This window comes from Erpetoichthys calabaricus, chromosome 11, assembly GCF_900747795.2.
Source record: "Erpetoichthys calabaricus chromosome 11, fErpCal1.3, whole genome shotgun sequence".
Classification (NCBI taxonomy): domain Eukaryota; kingdom Metazoa; phylum Chordata; class Cladistia; order Polypteriformes; family Polypteridae; genus Erpetoichthys; species Erpetoichthys calabaricus.
Genome location: NC_041404.2, coordinates 39,684,893 through 39,708,754, shown reverse-complemented (window position 1 = coordinate 39,708,754; position 23,862 = coordinate 39,684,893). Strand labels below are relative to the sequence as shown.

Sequence of the window (23,862 nt, the reverse complement as noted above, 5' to 3'; positions counted from 1 at the left end):
CCACTAAATGTTTTACATTTACATGTATTTGGCCAATTGCTTTTATGCAAAGTGACTTACAATATTTGAGATAAAATTAGTTACATTTCTTTTGTTTTCTCCCCTCACCCCACCCTTCACCCCATTGAAGTGCATGCGGGTGAAGTGACTTGCTCAGGGTCACACAGTGTCAATGGTGGGATTCAATTCGAACCCAAAACCTCAGGGTCTGAAGTCCAAACCCTTAAACCACTGCCTGCCTCTTTTATGTAGAAACACAGCTAGGAAATTCAGTGCAAATAACACAAGCTAAGCAGATATGCAAGTACTGCTGAAATATACTCCTATATGACACTGGATACTACAAATCTTGCCTCCATCAGTGAATGCACGGACAGGTATAGAGGTTTAATGAAGTTTAATACTCTGACAAGTACTCAACAGCAATGACCTATACAGCACTATGTAACAAGCATTAAGTACCATTTAGTACACCATCAGTCACTAGGCACCAGTAGTGAAAAAAAAAAAAAAAAAAGACATCTGCCAAGCACACTGCAGTGCCTAAAAATACTGGGCATGACAAGTGGCACAGGCAGTACATTTACAAGTCTGCAAAGTCACTTTTATCATCTCAGATAACAAATTTACTATTAAAGTCAAACTAGAATTTGTTTTTTCATTTTTACCCATGTTATTTGGATCTTTCTCCTCATCATTCTCCTCATCTTCATCATTCTTATCTTCCTTGGAATCCTCATCATTTACATCTGGTTGTGGGGCATCCGTTTTCTTGTATTCTGCGTCTGATGGTTTTTTCTAAAATACATTTTTGGAATATATTCTTAAATGCTTGTGTCCAGGAGGAAATGCTAGTTTACATCACAGCTAAAATTAAAACTAAACATTACTTAAACTAAAACTGTACATTTTTAGACTTAAAAGTAAACTTTTTTAACTAAAGACCAAAAGAAATGATGAATTTTTCTTTTTATCAGGTAAAACCATGAACCACTGTTTTCCATTTTGGAAAAATGTGTATGTGACTTATGTTTAGGTCTAAACTGAGACTAATTTTTGGTTATGTGTAGAGACTTGTTAAAAAACAAAATTGTGAAACAATGAAATGGGGAACAATATAATGAAAAAAAAATCAATATATTTGCATTTTTCTCACTTTGCAATTTCTTGGCAGGGAGACTTCAGCATTGAAAATATACTTAATTGGAAGGACCTTAAAAGGGTTAAATCTGGGTCGTGGAGTCAGAGTGGGGAGCAATTATTGGGGAACTAGTCGAAATTGGTAAAAATGTACAGACTCCAACTTAATGTAAAATAATGTGTTGGTTTACAATTTCGCATATACAGATTACTATTTGTAAGACTTTTGATAAAAATAGTTTTTTTTTTTTTTTTAATTTTGCAAATTTAATCTTAGGTTTAATGTTAGTTATTTGTAAGACACAGTGACATTGCTGCAGCTTTAAAAACCAAACTGCACAGGACAGAGTCCACAACTAATATAAACTGATATACATAAATGATTATGAACGCAGGATTAATCATTTTTTTTAATGCTGCCATTAATGATTGTGCATCTGCCAAAAGAAAGAGAATGTCAACTTCAAACTGACAATTCATATTTGCCTGCTTTCAGTACTTGACAGTGTTCCTCTCTTTACACAGTAGATATAAAATAAAACAAGCAAGACCTTCTGTTCTATTTATATATACATACAGTGGTGGCCAAAAGTTTTGGCAGGGACATAAATGTTGTATTTTGCAAAATTTGCTGCTTCAGTATTTTCAGATTTTTTTTATGTTTCTATGGTATACTGAATAACAATTATATACATTTTATAAGTTTCAAAGGCTTGTATTGGCAAATACATCACATTTATGTAAACAGTCAATATTTACAGTGTTTCAGACCCTTCTTCATAACTTCTACAATTCTCTCTGCCATGCTGTATATCAGCTTCTGGGCCAAATCCTGACTGATGGTGATCCATTCTTTCCTTTTTAGTGCTTGGAGTTGATCATATTTTGTGGGCTTCTGCTTATCCACGTGGTTTTTGAGAACTGACCACAGGTTTCAATGAGATTAAGAGCTGGGGAGTTTCCTGGCCACGAGTCCAAACATTCAATGTTATGATCTCCGAGCCACTTCGTTATCACCTTTGCCTTGTGACATGGTGCTCTATCATGCTGGAAAATAGACAGATCATCACCAAATTGAGCCTGGACTGTTGGGAGGAGTTGCTCGTGGAGGATGTTTTAATACCATTCTTTATTTATGGCAATGTTCTTGGGCAGAATTGAGTGGGCCGAATCCCTTGGATAAAAAGCAACCCCACACATGGATTCTCTCAGGAATTCTTCACTGTTGGCACAACACAGGACTCACCTTTTCCTTCTTTGCACAACTGATTTTTCAGATGTCCCAAACAGTCAGAAGGAGATTCCTCTGAAAAAATAACTTTGCACCAGTCTTCTACTGTTCATTCCTGCAGAATTTCAGTCTGTCCTTAATGTTAATCTTGGAAAGATGTGGCTTCTATGCTGCCCTTCTTGACACAAGGCAGCTGTCCAAAAGTCTTTGCCTTACTGTGTATGCAGATGCACTCACACCTACCTGCTGCCAATACTGAGCAAGCTCTGCACTGGTGGCAACACGCTTCTGTAGTGGACTCCTCAGGAGGAGATGGCCTGGTGCTTGCTGGACACTGTTAGCTGATCATTTTGTGCCAGAGCCAAAATAAGTGAAATGGGTTTTTGTGATAAAGTTAATTTTTATGCTAATAAAGCTCTTTGCAATGAATTAATATGCATCTGATCACTCTGCGCAATAATATAAAAACAATGAATTTCTGCCACAAAAGCTGGATCATTTTGTGCCAGAGCCAAAATAAGTGAAATGGGTTTTTGTGATAAAGTTGATTTTTATGCTAATAAAGCTCTTAGCAATGAATTAATATGCATCTGATCACTCTGCGCAATAATATAAAAACAATGTGAAATTCTGCCACAAAAACTGAATCTGCAAATTTTGCAAAAGGCAACATTTGTGATCACTGCCAAAACTTTTGGCCACTACTGCATATTTTAAATTACTAAGTTTTACAGTGCAGAAACTATGCAGATTTCAATGCAACTTGCACTTCAGATGCCAAATTTAACAGTTTTTTAATATTATGTAGATAAAACCTTAAGCATATTTTGATTTCCCATGGAGCTGAATGATATAGGAGAACCTCTACTCCCATATCATTCCTCCTAGGAATAATTTTAAATTGAGAGGATACAGCTGTAGTGAGGATAACCCTGACTGTCTTCTACAGCAGTTGCACAGAGTGGTGAAAAACATTCTAGACATACACCAGAGTATTAGATTTCTCAGCTGTCCTAGGAACATCTGGAAGTTCCCAAGAAGAAGCATTGTTTGTGCAGCTGAACACATTGCTGTGACTCAAACAGGGAAAATGGACATGGTTCCACCTAATATGGGTGGGATCATTTTCTTTTGTCTTAGTTGGTTTCTAGTCATGACTAAATTTAATGGACATTTAATGGATTAAGAAGAAAAAATACAGAGATCCAAGTGATTTTTAGTCATGTTTATACACAAATCTCTCACCTTTCCAGTACAGCAAAACACAATTATAAGGAAGACCGGCAAACCAACAGTGAGTATGTAGACCAACCACAGCCAAGGTCTTTCTTCAGCTGCAGTCATCATTTGTCCTACTATTCCAGGCTGCAAAAATAACCAAAGTAAAATGGTAAGGCTTGAAAAAGATCAAACATGGATTCTGAATAAACACATCAGGGAAGGATTTGTGTACATATGTCTATATATACAGTACACACACACACACACACACACACACACACACACACACACACACACACACACACACACACACACACACACGTGTGTATATATATGTCACATACATATACATATAGTATACAACAGGCTGGCTAATTTTATGCTCTAATCACATCAGTAGATAATCAACTATACAAAGAAGCAACAGTGTCTTGTATTATGAGCAATAAATAAAAATCTTAAGAATGTACTTAAGTTTTCATTTGAGTAGCTTAGCAAAATTATACACTGGTATCCAAAGAGTGAAAAAAGAAAAGCACTGCCTCCCTCACATAACTAAATGGACTAAACAAAAACTTACATGAATGACTACTTTCAGTAACTGTTCTTAAACTGACACAAAGTCATGTTGATATCAGTTATTTCTCTAATAAAGAAAAAGAATGTCAAAATGGATCCATAGGTTTGAACAAAAAAGACTTGTCTATACCCACATTTATTATGGTAAACTTTAATGACTATTTCTTTTTTAAATCTGAAATGTTATTTTGATATTACAGAGAAAGCTATATATGTCAATTTTGATTTAAAAAGAAACTGTAAACAAATTATTTAAAAATGAACTGAAATCCAATATACTATTTTAAGTATATAAAAAGGAAAACTACTCCAATCAGCCACAACATTCAAACCACCTGCCTCATATTGTGAAGACACACTCATGCCACCAAAACAGCTCATACCCGTCAAGTCATAGACTACACAACACCTTTGAAGGTGTCCTGTAGTATCTGGCACCAAAACGTTAGCAGCAGATCCTTTTTAAGACTACTAATTTACAAGGTGGAGCCCCCATGGATCAGACTAGTTTTTCCAGAACATCTCAAAGATGCTCAATCGAATTGAGATCTGGGGAGTCTGGAGGCTAAGTAAACACCCTCAACTCTTTGTCACGTTCCTCAAACCATTCCTGAACAATTTTTGCAGTATGGCACAGCGCACTACCTAGCTGAAAGAGGAAACAACAATCAGGTGTAATGAAGAAATTTAGGTAGGTGGTACATGTCAAAGTAATATCCACATAAATGCTACAACCCAATGTTTTCCAGCAGAACATTGCCCAGTGCATAACACTGCCTCTGCCAGTTTGCCTTTTTACCACAGAACACCAGGCTGCCATCTCTTCCCCAGGTAAATGAAGCACATGTACCTTGACATCCACATGAGATTTAATAGAAAACGTGATTCATAAGACCTGGCTACCTTTCTCAAAAGCTCCATGGTCCAGTTATAATGCTCATATGCTCAATGTAGATGCTTTTTGCAATGGACAGAGCTGAGGACTGGCACTCGGACCGGTCTGCATGTACACAGCAAGCTGCAATGTACTGTGTGTTCTGACACCTTTTTCAAATGGCCAGCATCAAATTTTTCAAACATTTGTGCAATAGCAGCTCAGAAAGGCCAACCTTTGCTCCACATGAGATCAATGAGCCTCGAGTGCCCATGATCCTGTCACCGGTTCACTGGTTGTCTTTCCTTGGACCACTTTGGTAGTTAATAACTACTGCATACTGGGAACACCTCTCAAGACCTGCTGTTTTAGAGTTGATCTTACCCAGATGTCAACCCATCATAATTTGGAACAGGCGCCACTACAACAATATAATATTATTTAGATCACTTGTCACAGATTTTAATGTTGTGGCCGATCAGTGCACATTGCCTCAAATACCTACAATATACAAATAAATTACCTCTGCTGCACCCTCTGCTGCCCTCTTCAAGCCCCATCCATCATTAGCCCACTGTTCTGCCACAGCTCGGTCAGAGCAAATTATAAAGTTGTCAAAGAAGATATCAGACGACATGGACCACAGCTCTAAACCCAAAGCACTGAATGTGGTCATACGGAAAGGATGTAGGTCCTCAAAGTAGTCTGGATTTGGAATTTTCCTTGGCTTCCAGACTCCCTAAATAAAACAAAGATTACAAAGCAATTAAAAGAAAACATACAAAATCAGCTCTTTAAAAAATAAAAAGTGATAAATATAAACTAAAACCAAACAAGAAGCTAATTTCACTAGGGTTATCTATTAACCCAAGCATTTCCTAGATAGGTAAGTACAGCATTTATTTATTTTTTAAAGTAAATCACAAGTATGTGTAGTAGCTGTTGCCTGAAGTGAGAATGCTCATATTTAGGCACTCAACTAAAGGCAAGAAACAAAGATTAAATATACAGTAATAAAGGATTCAAGAGTCACGAACAAAATTAACTGAACATGAAAAAAACTGCAGTTAAGAAGGAGAAGAAAAAAAAAACAACATCAAAAGAATATCCATTTTCCTTCCTGAAACTCAATAAGAAATTCCTCCCTGTAACAGAGCCAGAATGTGATCAACTTTGAGATCTCTAAAACACAAGTCTATTAATGTCACTGCAACTAAATAGAACACTTCAGACAGGGTCTGAATGGTTGTTAACAACCATTTTTTGAGCAAGTGGCCTACTTTAATGTCATGGACACAGATATAAAAGTCCTGGCCCAACCTATGTAGGACTTTAGTAGTACTGAAAAAAAACAGTGCACAATAATCTCAGGTATTAATTCAAACGATCTCTGCAAACAATGGACTGGACAGATCTTTCCAGTACACAGCTAAAAACATTTACCTGATAGTTGGGGTTGTCAATCATAGGTGCCTTCCACTTGCCCTTGTAGTTAGGATTGTCAATCATTGGACGTTCCCAGAACCCACAGCCTGGAGCAGTTTCACACTTGGGGTTAGCAATCTGAGGTGCTTCCCATTCTCCATCCATCTCTTCATCCCTAAATAGAGAAGTCATCCAAATATTAGAAAATAATGGAGAAAAAAGTTGCTTCAAGGTTTACAATTGTTTGAAATAAGTTCACATTCTACTGAAGATACAAATCCTTAATCTGAGGCCACCATGACTTTCACCAATACATTCACAAAATGACTGCTGTAGTGATAATTTATCAAAATAAAAAAAAACGAAATCATTACCAATCTTCAGGCTTCACTGCATCAGGATCAGACACATATTCTGGCTCATCATCCAGCCATCCCTCTGGCTTCACAGCACTTTCATCTGCGATTTTAGCTGGGGCATCTTCATCCCTTTAGGATCAAAGCAAATACAGAAACCATGATGAGCATCTAACTTAGAATAGCAAAGTATATGTACTCTGCCTCATTTTACCAGATAAGGAGGGCAGATGCTATGCCAAGTCACTATAAAGGAAAATTAAAAAAAAAAAAAAAAACCTTCTGTCTTGTACAAAATATATCTGCATCACTACGCTAAAAAAGAATCTCACAACAATAAATCTGCAACCTGCTCTCCACAGATATTTACACATTGTTTTTTTTTTTTTCTTTCATTACAGTGATCCCTCCTCCATCGCGGGGGTTGCATTCCAGAACCCCCCACGAAAGGTGAAAATCCGCAAAGTAAAAACCTATGCTTATATGTTTATTTTTATATTGTCATGCTTGGGTCACAGATTTGCACAGAAACACAGGAGGTTGTAGAGACAGGAACTTTATTCAAACACTGCAAACAAACATTTGTCTCTTTTTCAAAAGTTTAAACGTGCTCCATGACAAGACAGAGATGACAGTTCCGTCTCACAATTAAAAGAATGCAAACATGAGAGAGAGAGAAAAGCAAACAATCAAAAATCAATAGGTGCTGTTCGAGCTTTTAAGTATGCGAAGCACCACGCGGGAAGCATATCGCTTGACAAAGCAGCCGCAAGTAAGCCCAGCAAGGAAGGGAGCAATGTGAACGTAGTCTTTCTGCATTTTGTAGACGAGCGTCCGTATCCTCACACCCCCTCCGTCAGGAGCAGAGAATGTCAGAGCAAGACAGAGAGAGAGAGAGAGAGAAAAGCAAACAATCAAAAATCAATAGGTGCTGTTTGGGCTTTTAAGTATGCGAAGCACTGTACGGGAAGCATACCGCGCAACAAAGTAACATGTAAGCTCAGCAAGGAAGGGAGCAATGTGAAGGTAGTCTTTCAGCATTTTTTGAGGAGCATCCGTATCCTCTAGGGGTGCAAACAGCCCCCCCTGCTCACAATATATTTGAGGAGTTTTATTTAATATGTAATACATGCTTTGATTGGGTAGCTTCTCAGCCATCTGCCAATAGGGTCCCTTGTATGAAATCAACTGAGCAATCCAACTGAGAAAGCATGTACCAGAAATTAAAAGACCCATTGTCCACTGAAACCCACGAACCAGCAAAAAATCCGCGATATATATTTAAATATGCTTACATATAAAATCCGCGATAGAGTGAAGCAGCAAATGTCGAAGTCGCGATATAGCGAGGGATTACTGTATATTACTTAATATACATAAAATTCAAAGACAGGTGAAAGAAGAACCCTGCTCCAGGGGTCATTTAGCCAGGCTAATCCACCCAAAAATGTCAAGCCATCCACACTGTCACACGTGACTGACAGGGGAGTGAGACAACCAGTCAGTTACCTCAGGGTATAGTTTTGGTAAATGCAGCACGGACATGCAACTTTTTTATTATGAAATAAAGTGTCTAATTTATACACAGTACTACTTTTTAAAAGTTACAAAAAATACTGCAACAGTGCTAGGGGAAAGTCGCAATTACAAAAATGCAACTACAGTAATCCCTCCTCGATCGCGGGGGTTGCGTTCCAGAACCCCCCGCGAAAGGTGAAAATCCGCGAAGTAGAAACCATATGTTTATATGGTTATTTTTATATTGTCATGCTGGGGTCACAGATTTGCACAGAAACACAGGAGGTTGTAGAGAGACAAGAACGTTATTCAAACACTGCAAACAAACATTTGTCTCTTTTTCAAAAGTTTAAACTGTGCTCCATGACAAGACAGAGATGACAGTTCCGTCTCACAATTAAAAGAATGCAAACATATCTTCCTCTTCAAAGGAGTGCGCATCAGGAGCAGAGAATGTCAGAGAGAGAGATAAAAGCAAACAAAAATCAATAGGGCTGTTTGGCTTTTAAGTATGCGAAGCACCGCCGGTACAATGTAAAGGTAGTCTTTCAGTATTTTTAGAGGAGCATCCGTATCCTCTAGGTCAGTGTGCGAACAGCCCCTCTGTTCACACCCCCTCCGTTAGGAGCAGAGAATGTCAGAGAGAGAGACAGAGAAAAACAAACAAACAATCAAAAATCAATACGTGCCCTTCGAGCTTTTAAGTATGCGAAGCACCGTGCAGGAAGCATGTCGCTTGATAAAGCAGCTGCACAGAATGGAGCAACGTGAAGGTAATCTTTCAGCATTTTTAGACGAGCGTCCGTATCGTCTAGGGGTGCGAACAGCCCCTCTACTCACACCCCCTCTGTCAGGAGCAGAGAATGTCAGAGCGAGAAAGCAAACAATCAAAAATCAATACGTGCGGTTTGATCTTTTAAGTATGCGAAGCACCGTGCTCGAAGCATATCGCTTGACAAATCAGCCATATGTAAGCCCAGCAAGAAAGAGAGCAATGTGAAGGTAATCTTTCAGCGTATATTGAGGAGCGGCTGTATTCTCTAGGGGTGCGAACAGCCCCCGTGCTCACAATATATTTGAGGAGTTTTATTTAATATGTAATACGCGCTCTGGTTGGGTACCTTCTCAGCCATCTGCCAATAGCGTCCCTTGTATGAAATCAACTGGGCAAACCAACTGAGGAAGTATGTACCAGAAATTAAAAGACCCATTGTCCGCAGAAATCCGCGATATATATTTAAATATGCTTACATATAAAATCCACGATAGAGTGAAGCTGCGAAAGTCGAAGTGTGATATAGCGAGGGATTACTGTATACAAAATGAAGAGTATAAAGTCATTAATGACGATAGTGAACATCAGAGGATGATATTTGCGGAGTTTTAATGCAAGTTAAAAGCCCATTTGAGAGATCCTTATACTTGTAACTAAATCTAACAATGTACTTTAAAGTCAGCCATTGCAGTTGTGTTGCTGTGTTGATTATTTTACTTTATCTGTCTCCCTTATGCAAAGCAACTTTAAGGATTAATATTATTGTTGTTGCTAGATTATTACCTATGTTGTATCCTATGCTATTTTGCTGTTGCTGGCTTTACAGGTTTCATTTAACATGTCAGCCCTACTGCTGGGTATGTTACACATTTCAATTTTTAGGACCATATCACACCATACCCCAAGCAGAATCTCAAATACTTCCACACGAGGATACTCCCTACCTTGTACCTAGGTCTGCTATAGTAGGCTCCCTGAATTGGATTAAGCAAGTTTGAGAAAATGATGCATGTTACAAGGGATATCTTCACAACATGTTCCTGTCTTACTAGTCTGTCAAGCATGTGCAAATAGACATGTTTAGGGCGCTGCAGAGGTACGCAATGCAGCCTCGAAACAAAAGGGGGCACACTTGCTAAAACAACCTTCTTTTAATCTGCAGTTCAGCAGGAAGTTGACTAAAAGGGTGAATGATGACACATTTCCCATAAGTTTACAAGCCCTGGCCCATCCAGGAATAAGCATTCTAAGCCCACCCAGCACTGGAAAGATGCAGTCTGCCAACTTGACTTCTTGCACTTGAACAGAACCCTCAACAGCTTGACTTTATATTTCATTGTTTATTTTATAATTAAGTTATTTCCAGAGTTTATATGTAACACTTTTAAACACAAAAATTGTTAAACCAATGTGCTTTATAAATAAAATGATTGATTGATTTTTTGATACCCACCAGTCATCTGGTTTAACAGCATCAGGATCTTGTATCTTTGCTCTTTCATCCCAGTCATCAGGCTTTTTGTCATCAGGGTCCTCAATCTCTGCTGCTGGGTTTACAGCTGGACTCATGTCATTCAAAAGGTTTCCACTGTTTACTATGGTCTGATCAATCAGTACCTCAAAACTGTTATCTGGATTCAGAACTACACAAAAAATAAAAATATTTATTTATTTTATATTATATATATATATATATATATATATATATATAAAAATAAATATATATATATATATATATATATATATAAAAATAAATTATATATATATATATATATATATATAATTTGCACACACAGAGACCAACACAGTCATACTAAGAAATACATTTCCTGAAATGCTGCTCATCAGGAACGGCAACTATTTGGCCAATAAATCATAGCAGAACCATCACAGTAATGCAAAATGTACTCAAACCCTTTAACTGATTAAAAGTCTATAATAGTCAGGAAAACTAGAAACAACACTTTGGACAAGGCACTGTAGAATAAAGACGGATAACTAAAGATATGTTCAGTCCATCTAAATGTGGTCTATCACAATGTGAATAAACACAGAACAACATACCCAAAGTATAAAGGTGAGTTTTTTTGTCTGTGTAGAAAGTTCGGAGGTCACTGTCAGGCTTTTTTGCATGTTTCTCTTCAAACTCTCCAGTTTTTGGATTTTTGTGACGGAAGATGAAATGCAGTTTATAATCTTCTCCACACTTGTCTGGGCCAAACATAATTGTGTATGGTGTTTTATCAACAAACTGCTCCTATAAGTAAAATAGTGCAAAAATGTCACATTTGGTTTTAGTCAAATGTTTACTTCCTGTAAAATGTACTGTTCATTATCATAGAATGTTTACCAGGATTAAATCTGGAGTTTTTGAAAGCAGCTTTACATAGGCTCCTCCACAATCAATCCCATTCTGAAAATTAACTTCATACCTTGAAGAAGAGGAAAGAAAAATAAAAAGACAACATAATGTTAAAAAACAGATATTACACTACCTTATTCTTTTTTGGAATTTTTTTTTTTTGAAGATGAAACAAAAGAATTAGAATTCCTGCAGCATGACAATGATTGAACCAAAGATCTCCCTCTAGTAAGCTTAAAAGGCAACAATCTTTTCTTCTGGACTACCAAGCACTCTATTATTCCTTTATTTATGACAGTGGAACCTCGGTTATTGAACATAATTTGTTCCTAAAGACTGTTCAGAAACTTAATTGTTTTAAAACTGAAACCAATTTCCCCCATAATGTAAAATGGATTAACCTGCTCTCGAACCCCAGATGACTGCTTATTTAAACCTTTATAATAGTACTTAATGCATAAAATCACATAAAAAAACAATGAAAATGCATACAATCTTACATTAAAAAAGAAAAAAAAAAAAAACAGAAAAAATATTGACGAAAAATTTACCTGTACAGAGGGGAGCTTTTTTTTTTGTAATAAATTTTTACAGATGTTAAACAAATACAGTAACAAAAAAAAGGGAAAAATACTTTTGTAATGAAATTTTGAAGAAACAAACAAAAACAAACCCCTCCATCAATGGCCACCTAAACACACCCAACCTGTATGAAGGACAGCTGATTGTGTAAGTGGAAGGTGGTGATGGAGTCTCCTTCCATAAAAACATCAGGTAACTGTCCTTCTAGAGTTTTTTCTCTATCTAATTTCTGTCTCTTGGCACCACTCGACTCTACTTGAGACTCACTGACCCTTTTTCTCACTAAAAACCTGAACATTGAGATTTGTTTTTGCCTACATTTTAAAATTTTTCTGAAGTGAAACATGGCATTGTCACTGAAAAGGTTTATAACGCCGTTTGCTACCACTTTTTCGGTGATATTTTTCCATAAAACTTTGCACTTCACACATTTTGCAGAAATTTCGTTTATCACAGAACTACAAACATCCTCCCTTCCTTCTTCTGTCTCTGAAGACAACAGGAGTTTGCACTGAGTGGAGACTATGGGGTAAGTGATACTCTGTGCACACTGCAAATTCAAGCAGGGGTCTGCGTTGAGCAGGCCGCGGGGTAAGTGACGCTCTTCTGCCTCACATTTTAGCCTGCAGAGCACATGGTTTGCCTGTTTAGGAACCGAGATTCTTTTTGGAAACTGGTGCGGTTTTTGTTCGGGAACCAATTTATTTGAGACAAGAGTCATTCGACAACAGAGGTTCTACTGTACTTAATATTTATAAACAGTAATATATCTATATCAAAATATGGAACCATTGCTTTACTCACTGAACAATGAGTGGTCGAGTTTCAAACACAAAAGGCTTCTTGAGTTTGGAGGAGATAGCATGGTGTTTTGCTTGCGATTTCAGGACTAAACCTTTGTCTCCAGAAAGCTTGGAATCTTTCATCTCTTCAACTTCCCAATTTCCTATAGAAGAAAACGTAAAAACAGGTGGTCACAATTTACTTGATTTTAAAATGGGACTGAAACAGCACTCAAAAATGCAATCTTGCTTAACTTTCATACATGTGTTGTTGCTGTTTGGGTGGGGGGGGGGGTCTAGGCTCATACAAATGATTGATAAAAAGCACACTCAAGTTTTTAACAATTAGTGAGGACACTATTTTTAAATTGAGAACATTTTAAACTAAACACTCAGAATTACAATAAACAAACTAGTCACTTGCCGTTATATTGTAAACATTATGCAGGGTGCCACAATTAACATAATGTACTCTGGGTAAGTTAAGTAAGTAAGACTGATCTATTCAGCCAAGTCTTTGCTGGCTCTGACATACATGTGTAAATTTTTGCCTGAACTAAAGCAAACAATTGCTGGGCCACATGTCAGGCTAATCACAGGAAAAGTGTGTTACAGAGTGCTGCTTATCCTAAATAGGGATGTTACAATACCAAACTTTTTGTACTTAATACCAATACCAGTGAAAAACCCATTCAATGGCTTTTTATTAAAGTACTTAGGCTTATCAAAGTGAACGATATTGTGCCTTTTTCTGTTATACTATTTTTATTAATATATTTCATATTGTAACAAACAATTTAAAATTCTGGTATATCCACCAAGTGGCTACCCAACTATCACTTAACTAGACTTGGCCTTCATAAATAAAAAAAAAATACAATAAAGGGCTTCAATATTAATGTGTGGGAGAGGTGGGGATTCCCAGAAATGGGGTTTATGATCATGAGATGATTTTCACCTAGGGTTTATAAAGAACGATATACCATGAATTACCTTATATATTTTAGTATGTACACAATCTAAATGTATTCTGACATATTCGGTACAGTAACTGAAAGCTACTGTTTAAAATAAATACTAAATACAAAAATGTTAATATTATATGTGTATGAGTAAATTACAAGATCATTCCAGTGTCTTATATATCTTGTATACCTGTAGTACTAGGGTGTTGTACCGTGTTAGCCATTATGAATGTAGAGAAAAGCCAAGCAAAATGACACCTTTTATTGGCTAACTAAAAAGATTACAATATGCAAGCTTTCGAGGCAACTCAGGCCCCTTCTTCAGGCAAGATGTAATCAAGATGATTAAATATGAGTTTGTAGACTCATATTTAGTAGTATGCTGTTTTGATTGACTTACCCACTGAATGTTTCATGTCTCTGTTAATGTAGTACATATCAATAGGCAGATTTTCCTTGTTTTTCAAAGCATTGAAAACACTAAATGAGTTTTATTTTGGTATTAACAAATGGAGCACCTCATGTCATCTGTAGTGTAGCCAAGCCAAATAGCCATGTCATTTGAATGTTGCTTCAATGTTTTCTTGCTAAAACTGTTGTTTGCACTTGCAGTCCTCTCACATCCCACAGTCCTATTTGTGTAACTGTGGATGAGTGCTTGGACTGATGGACATCTGTAGAAGTGCTCATTACAATCAGAGAATGAATGTGAAGTCTCCATTTACTTATCAGGGCTGTGTAGAACATTATTTAAAAGTGATTAATCTTGTTATCTTTTCATCTCCTTTTACAAATGCATAACAAGTTAAAAAAGATCACTCTCCAAGTATGCACAAATCTGTTTTTAATTTAATTCCATCATTTTTTTGTTTTAAACAACAAGTATGATTCCTGCCCTCACGTGCTGAAATGTTCTTGAGCAAACACAAAAGCGTTTATTTCCAGACACGACTTTCTGCCGATTTTCTTTTCAACATGTGTTTATGTGGTGCTGTATCATCAATACTATAAGCTTGTAGGTAAAACAAGTAATTTCAATCACGTTTTTCTCATGAATTCTTGTACCTTCTGCAGTAACTTGTCTACTTGCAGTATTATGCACGAGTGTAGTATTGACTTTCTTGGTACTACAAAAATTAGTACCAAAATATCCATTCTAATGACATCCTTAAACCCAAATACACATAAACATAAAATTAACAGGTTTCGGAGGGGTGGAATACAGTGGCCCCTCCTTTAACCACCACCTTATCGTGGTGGAGGGGTCTGCGTGTCCCAATGATCCTAGGAGCTCTGTTGTCCGGGGCTTTATGCCCCTGGTAGGGCCACCCAAGGCAAACTGGTTCTAGGTGAGGGATGAGACAAAGAGCGGTTAAACAAACCTCCTATGATGGAAAACAATTTTGGACGGCGTTTTCCCTCGCCCGGACGCGGGTCACCGGGGCCCCACTCTGGAGCCAGGCCTGGAGCTCGATGGCGAGCGCTTGGTGGCCGGGCCTGCACCCATGGGGCTCGGCCGGGCACAGCCTGAAGAGGCAACATGGGTCCCCCTTCCCATGGGCTCACCACCTATGGGAGGGGCCAAGGAGGTCGGGTGCAGTGTGAGTTGGGTGGTGGCCGAAGGCGGGGACCTTGGCGGTCCGATCCTCGGCTACAGAAGCTGGCTCTTGGGACGTGGAATGTCACCTCTCTGAAGGGGAAGGAGCCTGAGCTAGTGCGCGAAGTTGAGAGGTTCCGGCTAGATATAGTCGGACTCACCTCGATGTACAGCTTGGACTCTGGAACCAATCTCCTTGAGAGGGGCTGGACTCTGTACCACTCTGGAGTTGCTCCCGGTGAGAGGCGCCGAGCGGGTGTGGGTATACTTATTGCTCCCCGACTTGGAGCCTGTACATTGGGGTTTACCCCGGTGGATGAGAGGGTAGCCTCCCTTCGCCTTCGGGTGGGGGGACGGGTCCTAACTGTTGTTTGTGCGTATGCACCGAACAGCAGTTCGGAGTACCCACCCTTTTTGGAGTTCCTGGAGGGGGTGCTAGAGGGCATACCTTCTGGGGACTCCCTCGTTCTGCTGGGAGACTTCAATGCTCACGTGGGCAATGACAGTGAGACCTGGAAGGGCGTGATTGGGAGGAATGGCCCCCCCGATCTGAACCCAAGCGGTGTTCTGTTATTGGACTTCTGTGCTCGTCACGGATTGTCCATAACGAACACCATGTTCAAGCATAGGGGTGTTCATATGTGCACTTGGCACCAGGACACCCTAGGCCTCAGTTCGATGATCGACTTTGTGGTCGTGTCGTCGGACTTGCGGCCACATGTCTTGGACACTCGGGTGAAGAGAGGGGCGGAGCTGTCAACTGATCACCACCTGGTGGTGAGTTGGCTTCGATGGTGGGGGAGGATGCCGGTCAGGCGTGGTAGGCCCAAACGTGTTGTGAGGGTCTGCTGGGAACGTCTGGCAGAGCCCCCTGTCAGAAGTAGCTTCAACTCCCACCTCCGGCAGAACTTTGACCACATCCTGAGGGAGGTGGGGGACATTGAGTCCGAATGGGCCATGTTCCGTGCCTCTATTGTTGAGGCAGCTGACCGGAGCTGTGGCCGTAAGGTGGTCGGTGCCTGTCGTGGCGGCAATCCCCGAACCCGTTGGTGGACACCAGCAGTGAAGGATGCCGTCAAGCTGAAGGAGTCCTACAGGACCCTTTTGTCCTGTGGGACTCTGGAGGCAGCTGATAGGTACCGGCAGGCCAAGCGGAATGCGGCTTTGGTGGTTGCTGAGGCAAAAACTCGGGCGTGGGAGGAGTTTGGGGAGGCCATGGAGAACGACTTTCGGACGGCTTCGAGGAGATTCTGGTCCACCATCCGGCGTCTCAGGAAGGGGAAGCAGTGCAGTGTCAACACTGTATATGGTGGGGATGGTGCGCTGCTGACCTCAACTCAGGACGTTGTGGGTCGGTGGGGGGAGTACTTCGAAGACCTCCTCAATCCCACTAACATGCCTTCCAATGAGGAAGTAGAGCCTGGGGACTCGGAGGTGGGCTCCCCCATTTCTGGGACTGAGGTCACCGAGGTGGTCAAAAAACTCCTTGGTGGCAGGGCCCCAGGGGTGGATGAGATACGCCCGGAGTTCCTCAAGGCTCTGGATGTTGTAGGACTGTCTTGGTTGACACGCCTCTGCAACATCGCATGGACATCAGGGACAGTGCCTCTGGATTGGCAGACCGGGGTGGTGGTCCCCCTCTTTAAGAAAGGGGATCGGAGGGTGTGTTCCAACTACAGAGGGATCACACTCCTCAGCCTCCCTGGAAAAGTCTATTCAGGGGTCCTGCAGAGGAGGGTCCGTCAGATAGTCGAGCCTCGGGTTCAGGAGGAACAGTGTGGTTTTCATCCTGGTCGCGGAACAGTGGACCAGCTCTATACCCGTAGCAGGGTCCTGGAGGGTGCATGGGAGTTTGCCCAACCAGTCTACATGTGTTTTGTGGACTTGGAAAAGGCATTTGACCGTGTCCCTCGGGGAATCCTGTGGGGGGTACTCCGAGAGTATGGGGTACCGGCCCCCTTGATAAGGGCTGTTCGGTCCCTGTACGATCGGTGCCAGAGCTTGGTCCGCATTGCCGGCAGTAAGTCGAACCCGTTTCCAGTGAGAGTTGGACTCCGCCAGGGCTGCCCTTTGTCACCGATTCTGTTCATAACTTTTATGGACAGAATTTCTAGGCGCAGCCAGGGCGTTGACGGGGTCCGGTTTGGTGGGCTCAGGATTGGGTCACTGCTTTTTGCAGATGATGTTGTCCTGTTTGCTTCATCAGGCCGTGATCTTCAGCTCTCTCTGGATCGGTTCGCAGCCGAGTGTGAAGCGGCTGGGATGAGAATCAGCACCTCCAAATCCGAGACCATGGTCCTCAGCCGGAAAAGGGTGGAGTGCCCTCTCAGGGTTGGTAGCGAGATCCTGCCCCAAGTGGAGGAGTTCAAGTATCTCGGGGTCTTGTTCACGAGTGAGGGAAGAATGGAGCGTGAGATCGACAGGCGGATCGGTGCGGCATCCGCAGTAATGCGGGCGCTACATCGGTCTGTCGTGGTGAAAAAGGAGCTGAGCCGCAAGGCGAAGCTCTCAATTTACCAGTCGATCTATGTTCCTACCCTCACCTATGGTCATGAACTATGGGTAGTGACCGAAAGAGCGAGATCGCGAATACAAGCGGCTGAAATGAGTTTCCTCCGCAGGGTGTCTGGGCTTTCCCTTAAAGATAGGGTGAGAAGCTCAGTCATCCGGGAGGGGCTCAGAGTAGAGCCGCTGCTCCTCCGCATCGAGAGGAGTCAGATGAGGTGGCTCGGGCATCTGATCAGGATGCCTCCTGGACGCCTCCCTGGTGAGGTGTTCCGGGCACGTCTAACCGGGAGGAGGCCCCGGGGAAGACCCAGGACACGCTGGAGGGACTATGTCTCCCGGCTGGCCTGGGAACGCCTTGGGATTCTCCCAGAAGAGCTAGAAGAAGTGGCCGGGGAGAGGGAAGTCTGGGCATCTCTGCTCAAGCTGCTGCCCCCGCGACCCGACCTCGGATAAGCGGGAGACAATGGATGGATGGATGGAATACAGTGGGAATGTATTCTCAATGTATGGTTCGCCTATCATTTTTCTAAAGTTCCTAATCCACAAGAGCCCAGCTTAAACTTCTCAACTTACCATCATATTTTGAAATCTCCTCATCTGTATCTTCTTTTTTAGCTGCAGAAACAATCCATCTAAAGCAAAGAGCAGTTAAAATTACACAGATCTTGCAAGTACATGTTACCCAGACATCATGTTATTGTCATTCAAAGATTAACTCCACTTTTCAGAACATGACTACAAAATCACTTTCAATCCACTGGGCTGAATAGGCTAGATACTGGAAAGATGAATAAAATGACTAAGCAGTATGGACAGATATTGTATTAGATATTATACAGAACGATAATGCAATACATTAACATGATAGCATTAAATGCATGATGAACGAGGTAGGTAACTCATTACCCACATATAGCAATTAGTAGTAGTTCCTGGCAAAGTATTATGCCTTGTGAAATTGCCATAAAAGGGTGTCCTACTAAAATTATACTTAAAGCAGCAAATTCTTATATTCTTATAGTCCAATTTCTTTCGCCGATTTAAATAAAAACACATTGTTTTCCTCTTTACCTACAGCTACATCAGTCTAAAAAACTGCTGTGGTAAAACTAAATTGGATATGTTAGCACAGTGAACCAGTGTCCCTGGTTCATATTTTTGTTCACATTTTCAAGCCCATCACAAAAAAGGTGTTGCAGCCTAGACTGTGAAAGGCACACACTTTGATTCATACCCCTCTAATGTTCCTTTGTCGAAGTTCTCTGCAAAGTATACATCTCCTGTAGGAACTGGTGGTTTGTAAGTCACCTAGTGAAAGAAAAGGGAGGAAAACCTGTTAAATGTTTTTCATTATTAGTAAGGCAACCACAACAAAATATGATGTCATTAAGGTAGTAAGTCCTTTTTACACTAAGACCTGAACTAGAATTCTGTTATTAACTATAATAATGGAGTCCCCATACCTCCTTATAAGAACTGACTTAGATAGGTGACATGAAGAGGTGTGGCTTTGTAGAACTGTACCTCAAGTAAGCTAATCCAAGAAATTCTACAGGGTGGTCCAGATCTAATTATGCAATTATTGCACTGCATTAAAAGTTGCATAGTTGGATCTGGATCACCCTATACATAGTATGAGTATAACTTCAACACAAGCCAGACATTTGTTAATGTTAAATCATCTCTGCTTTTATACTGGTTAGCACTTCTGCAACCTGTAATATAGATACACAGGTTGAAATGAATGTTGTCAACTTGTTTTACTAGTAAATATACCAATATACAGTGATGGAATATGACTGAAGACAGAATAATAGTTGTTTAAAGATTGGAGCAGGTTGTTGTTAACTATTTTCAAAAATCAATACATTGAACACAATACAGATTAGCAATTATTAATTTGTTACGTTTATCCTTATTTGTAAAATGTTTGCACAATGCTCTCTGTATGCTAGTTATGCACCAAAAGTAGTATCCACAGCCTTCTGAAGCCTAAGTTTCACTGAATTTCTTTCTTATTAAATCTTGCTTTCTCCCTTTTGCTCTCTCTCTCTCTGTTTTTCCCCCTATTTTATGTATTGATTGTGATGAGTTGTTGAGTTGGCAAGACAGCGCCATGAAAAAAGGGCATTAAGGCAAAGGTGAGAAAATAGGCCTGGCACAATCCACCTGACATCAGACAAGCCCATACTGGTATGAGGAGATTATTTAAGTGCCAGTGTTGTAATACCTGGAGTCACAAGAGAAAGCACTGGTTATACTGCCTCAGGACTTCACAATCCACTGGAAAGTTGCTTTGGAGATAACTTTGGAAGTTGAGCCAAGATGCAATATAAAGCCACCTTGGCTTTAGTGTCTATGTGACTTGAGAGTAGGGAAGGTAGAGTAGACAAAGGCTCGAACAGAAAGAGTTGACACTGTCAGTGTTTTGGAGACAAGGTAACAAAGTATAGTGCTTTTGACAATATTGTGGGTAACATGCAAGTAATAGGTACACCAGTACATAGACAAGGACATAAAACCTATATGAGGTCCATTAAGAAAAGTAGGTTTTTATTTTCTGTTTTTTCATTTGAATCCCCTTTGTTTACTCCCCTCGATCAATTCTCTTTACACAAATGAAAAACTAAAATTCATTGGAAAGGGATATATTTGAGTTTTCAAACCTGTTTTTTACTCTGCTATTTACTAGTTAAGCTAAACATATGTATTTTAGTCATGAAACAACCCAAATATAAACTGACCGATCACGGTGGTGGTGTAAACATGAGTATCATGGAGGTGATTATCAAGCCCAACCCTGAAACTTCTGCAATGAAGACAGTGAGAAAAACATGAAATGGAAGATGTGAAACATTACTAAATGTCACTTTGCAAACCTTCATTATCTTGTGTGATTGCCTGTTGTGGCTAACACTGTGAGGCTACAATGAATCTGAAGTTGTGGAATATTATCTTACTCCTCGCAAAATGACCTGACGAAGTTGATGGCCACAAGGGTCACACGTCGGGATGCTGTGAATCTGGACATCCTAAAGGTGGTCTACAGGGTTAAGGTCAGGGCAACACATTCACAGCATTCCACAGGACTGTTGCAATCACAACTGTTGTGCATAGCTTGTCACTACCCTGTTCTGGTATCAGACATAAATATGTGAGCAGAGGGCTCTGACAGATCACCTTATTCCAAGACCAGCATCATGGAACTTGCCCACTCAGTGTTCTGTCACTGGTTCAGGAACTGTACTGCTGCTGAAACTACCAGCACACACAAGTGAAAGATCTGAAACAATCTCTCAGATGGACCAGTCTAATGTCTTGGTAGTGCACTGGTTTGGCAAACAGATTTCTGACAGTCCTCTCTCCTGGTAATCTGCTAAAAACATTCCTGCCGTCAGCACAAAGTTAAACAGTTTAATTACAGCTTCTAGCAAATGATGTGCCTCTTGGAATCATATAAATGGCCATCTCCCTTGGTTCTGGTAAAATATTAGGCACAATAGAGTGCACAAAAAACTATGCATGGCCTTTACCTTACTGTGACCTAAACTTTGAAGTAAATCTTTTTTAAAGGGGGCATGATAAGGATATCACTGGGTATAATTGTACCAAATGAGCCTTTGAGTACCTGACAAGTTGCAGTGCCTCATTGCATAAGGTGTGTTGCTAGTCAGAGGGCTAAAACAAATTGACACCTTTTTGTGAAAGTATACAAGTTATAACTAGTTTTTCCTCTCATTTTGTGAAAGTATACAAGTTATAACTAGTTTTTCCTCTCAAGACAATGATGCATGTTCTACAAGAACAGAAGTTAAGAACACCAGTAGAGAGTTTAACCAGTGAAGAAACAGAACGGTATACTTCAAGGAGGCTCTACAGCAAATGACTCGTAATAAGCCAGAGATGCCCGATATTCTATGTATATAAAAGCTAAATAAAAGCTAACACAACATTAGTTTGCAGAAAGTCAAAAAAACACCGAAAATATAAAAAGAATCACTTCATTCCTGGCTGATAGAAGAGGGAATATGTTTGCATTTTGAAAATAAAGACTGCCATAAGGAATATTTTTTTTCTGTTCAACCAGTTATATGTGGGCATGTCATCCCAGGACAGAAGATGAACAGTGTTGCCATTTTAAGAGACACTACCATGAAACCTCCTATATGACATAGCGACTACAGAAGACACGTGGATATATAGAGGTGTCTGTTGTCTCAAGAAGCTGCTATGGTCCCAATGCCTTAAGGATTCATTCAATTTTGGAAGCAATTTCATGCTTAAACCAAAAATGAGGTTTACGACAACTCAAGCCATAAGCACTTGGAGTCTAGAGTCAAGTCAGAAGTGGCACAGTCTACCTGGAAAGAAAGAGAGAGGCCAAGGCAGATAGAAATGGATGGGTGGGAAGGAAAGAACACTGTGGGTGCAGGTTGATGTGGACAGGCCATCCCCACCTAGAAGAGAGGATTTCCAATATTCCAAGAGATAAGCGAAGAGAGGCAAACACTGCTTCTGATTCCCCTAGCTTCACACTGTACTTTTGAGTTTTCATGTGGTTTGCCTCTCCCTTTTGTGTGTTTTGACAATAAACACGCCATTATGTATACTTTAATTCCCTTGGCATTTATTCTGGTTATAGGGAGGGTAAATGTTATGTTGTCATTAATGAACATAAGGCCAGACAGAAAGTGATAACATGCTGTTCCCCTCAACAAAAATCTTCTGGACTAGTAATATACTACAGTAAAGGAAGCACAGATATGATTGATATTAAAATTCTTCCCCCATTTGACTATTTAAACATAGCACTTTCAAGCTTGGGTCCTCCCTGAGTGGAGTTTGCATGTTCTCCCTGTGTCTGCATGGGTTTCCTCCACAGATTTAATGTTAAAATATACACACATACTCAAGACAAACAAGGCTCAAACAATTTCAACATGTCAAAGCCACTTATTACATTATAGTTATTGTGATGATGGCAATACATAGACATAGAGAAGACTGGACATAAGTACTGTTTGTCTTGTAATAAAATCTCACCTTTGGAAGAGGAGCTGAGCTGGGACTGCTGGTTTCTGTTATGCCATCATCAGAGTCATCATCCACATCAATATCAACATCATCTATGTCGTCTTCATCATCATGAGCAAGGATAGACCTTGTGCTCACAACCAACATGAGAAACAACAGTTTCCACTTCAGCTCCATTGCCTTAAAGGAGAATGAAAGGTTTTTAATAGACTTTCAGCCATTATTCAGCCAGGAGACACACTGCATGATAACGTGCCATGAATACAGACTTGAGCATTCATAGTTTTCCTACTCTTTCTCTGTACGTTTAGCATTCGTTTGCTCAGAGGTTGATGCACCTGCTGCTTCTCTTTCTTTCGTCGGCGTCTTTTCATGTTAAAACTGATCAAGTCAGTGTTTATGTTGCAATTACTTAGTACATTTTCTTTAATTTTTCACTTAAGCTGGCACTTAAGTGTTCAATCTGTCTCAGGAATAATTTAAGATATGAAGAGGCAGGGGAAGTGACGGAGAAGGTGGTAGGGATGAGAACGGTGCCCATATGCATGCACCGCACAGCCACCCTGCTGGCCGCTGCCGAGAGTTGATTCAGCAATAAAATAAAAATAAAAAGAGGAATAACCTTGGGAGGTCAATCATCACCCCAAAAGTGCATAGTAGACTTCATGTAGTATATGTATACCAAATTTCAGGTCAAATGGTTTGGTAGCTACAGACGATTTAAAATCCTGGACAGACAAACGAACAGCCACGGTAGCATATTTATATATATATATATATATATATATATATATATATATATATATAAGATATTATGAAGCTGAACTTCTTATTTGCTACATTATTTTATTTTTTGTTTGTAACATGTATTGTTAAATGGTACTCCACAAACATTAAATGGTATTTAACTTTT

At 40.1% G+C, this 23,862-nt stretch overlaps 1 protein-coding gene across 2 annotated transcripts in view; it reads right to left on the bottom strand.

Moving 5' to 3' along the window:
- canx (calnexin) overlaps nucleotides 1-23,862 on the bottom strand; it is a 43,052-nt gene that overhangs the window by 4,926 nt on the left and 14,264 nt on the right. Inside the window, exons 2-13 of one of the 2 annotated variants that reach the window (XM_028812983.2) lie at nucleotides 22,959-23,129; nucleotides 19,138-19,223; nucleotides 18,489-18,547; nucleotides 12,868-13,009; nucleotides 11,470-11,551; nucleotides 11,184-11,376; nucleotides 10,573-10,762; nucleotides 6,845-6,958; nucleotides 6,489-6,645; nucleotides 5,569-5,784; nucleotides 3,617-3,736; nucleotides 669-798 (exon numbers count right to left, since the gene is read on the bottom strand). In XM_028812983.2, coding sequence (XP_028668816.1) covers nucleotides 669-798; nucleotides 3,617-3,736; nucleotides 5,569-5,784; nucleotides 6,489-6,645; nucleotides 6,845-6,958; nucleotides 10,573-10,762; nucleotides 11,184-11,376; nucleotides 11,470-11,551; nucleotides 12,868-13,009; nucleotides 18,489-18,547; nucleotides 19,138-19,223; nucleotides 22,959-23,126 — 1,657 coding nt within the window. In that variant the 5' untranslated portion in view covers nucleotides 23,127-23,129. The remainder of the gene's footprint in view (nucleotides 1-668; nucleotides 799-3,616; nucleotides 3,737-5,568; nucleotides 5,785-6,488; nucleotides 6,646-6,844; nucleotides 6,959-10,572; nucleotides 10,763-11,183; nucleotides 11,377-11,469; nucleotides 11,552-12,867; nucleotides 13,010-18,488; nucleotides 18,548-19,137; nucleotides 19,224-22,958; nucleotides 23,130-23,862) is intronic. The other variant, XM_028812984.2, reaches the window with a different exon arrangement.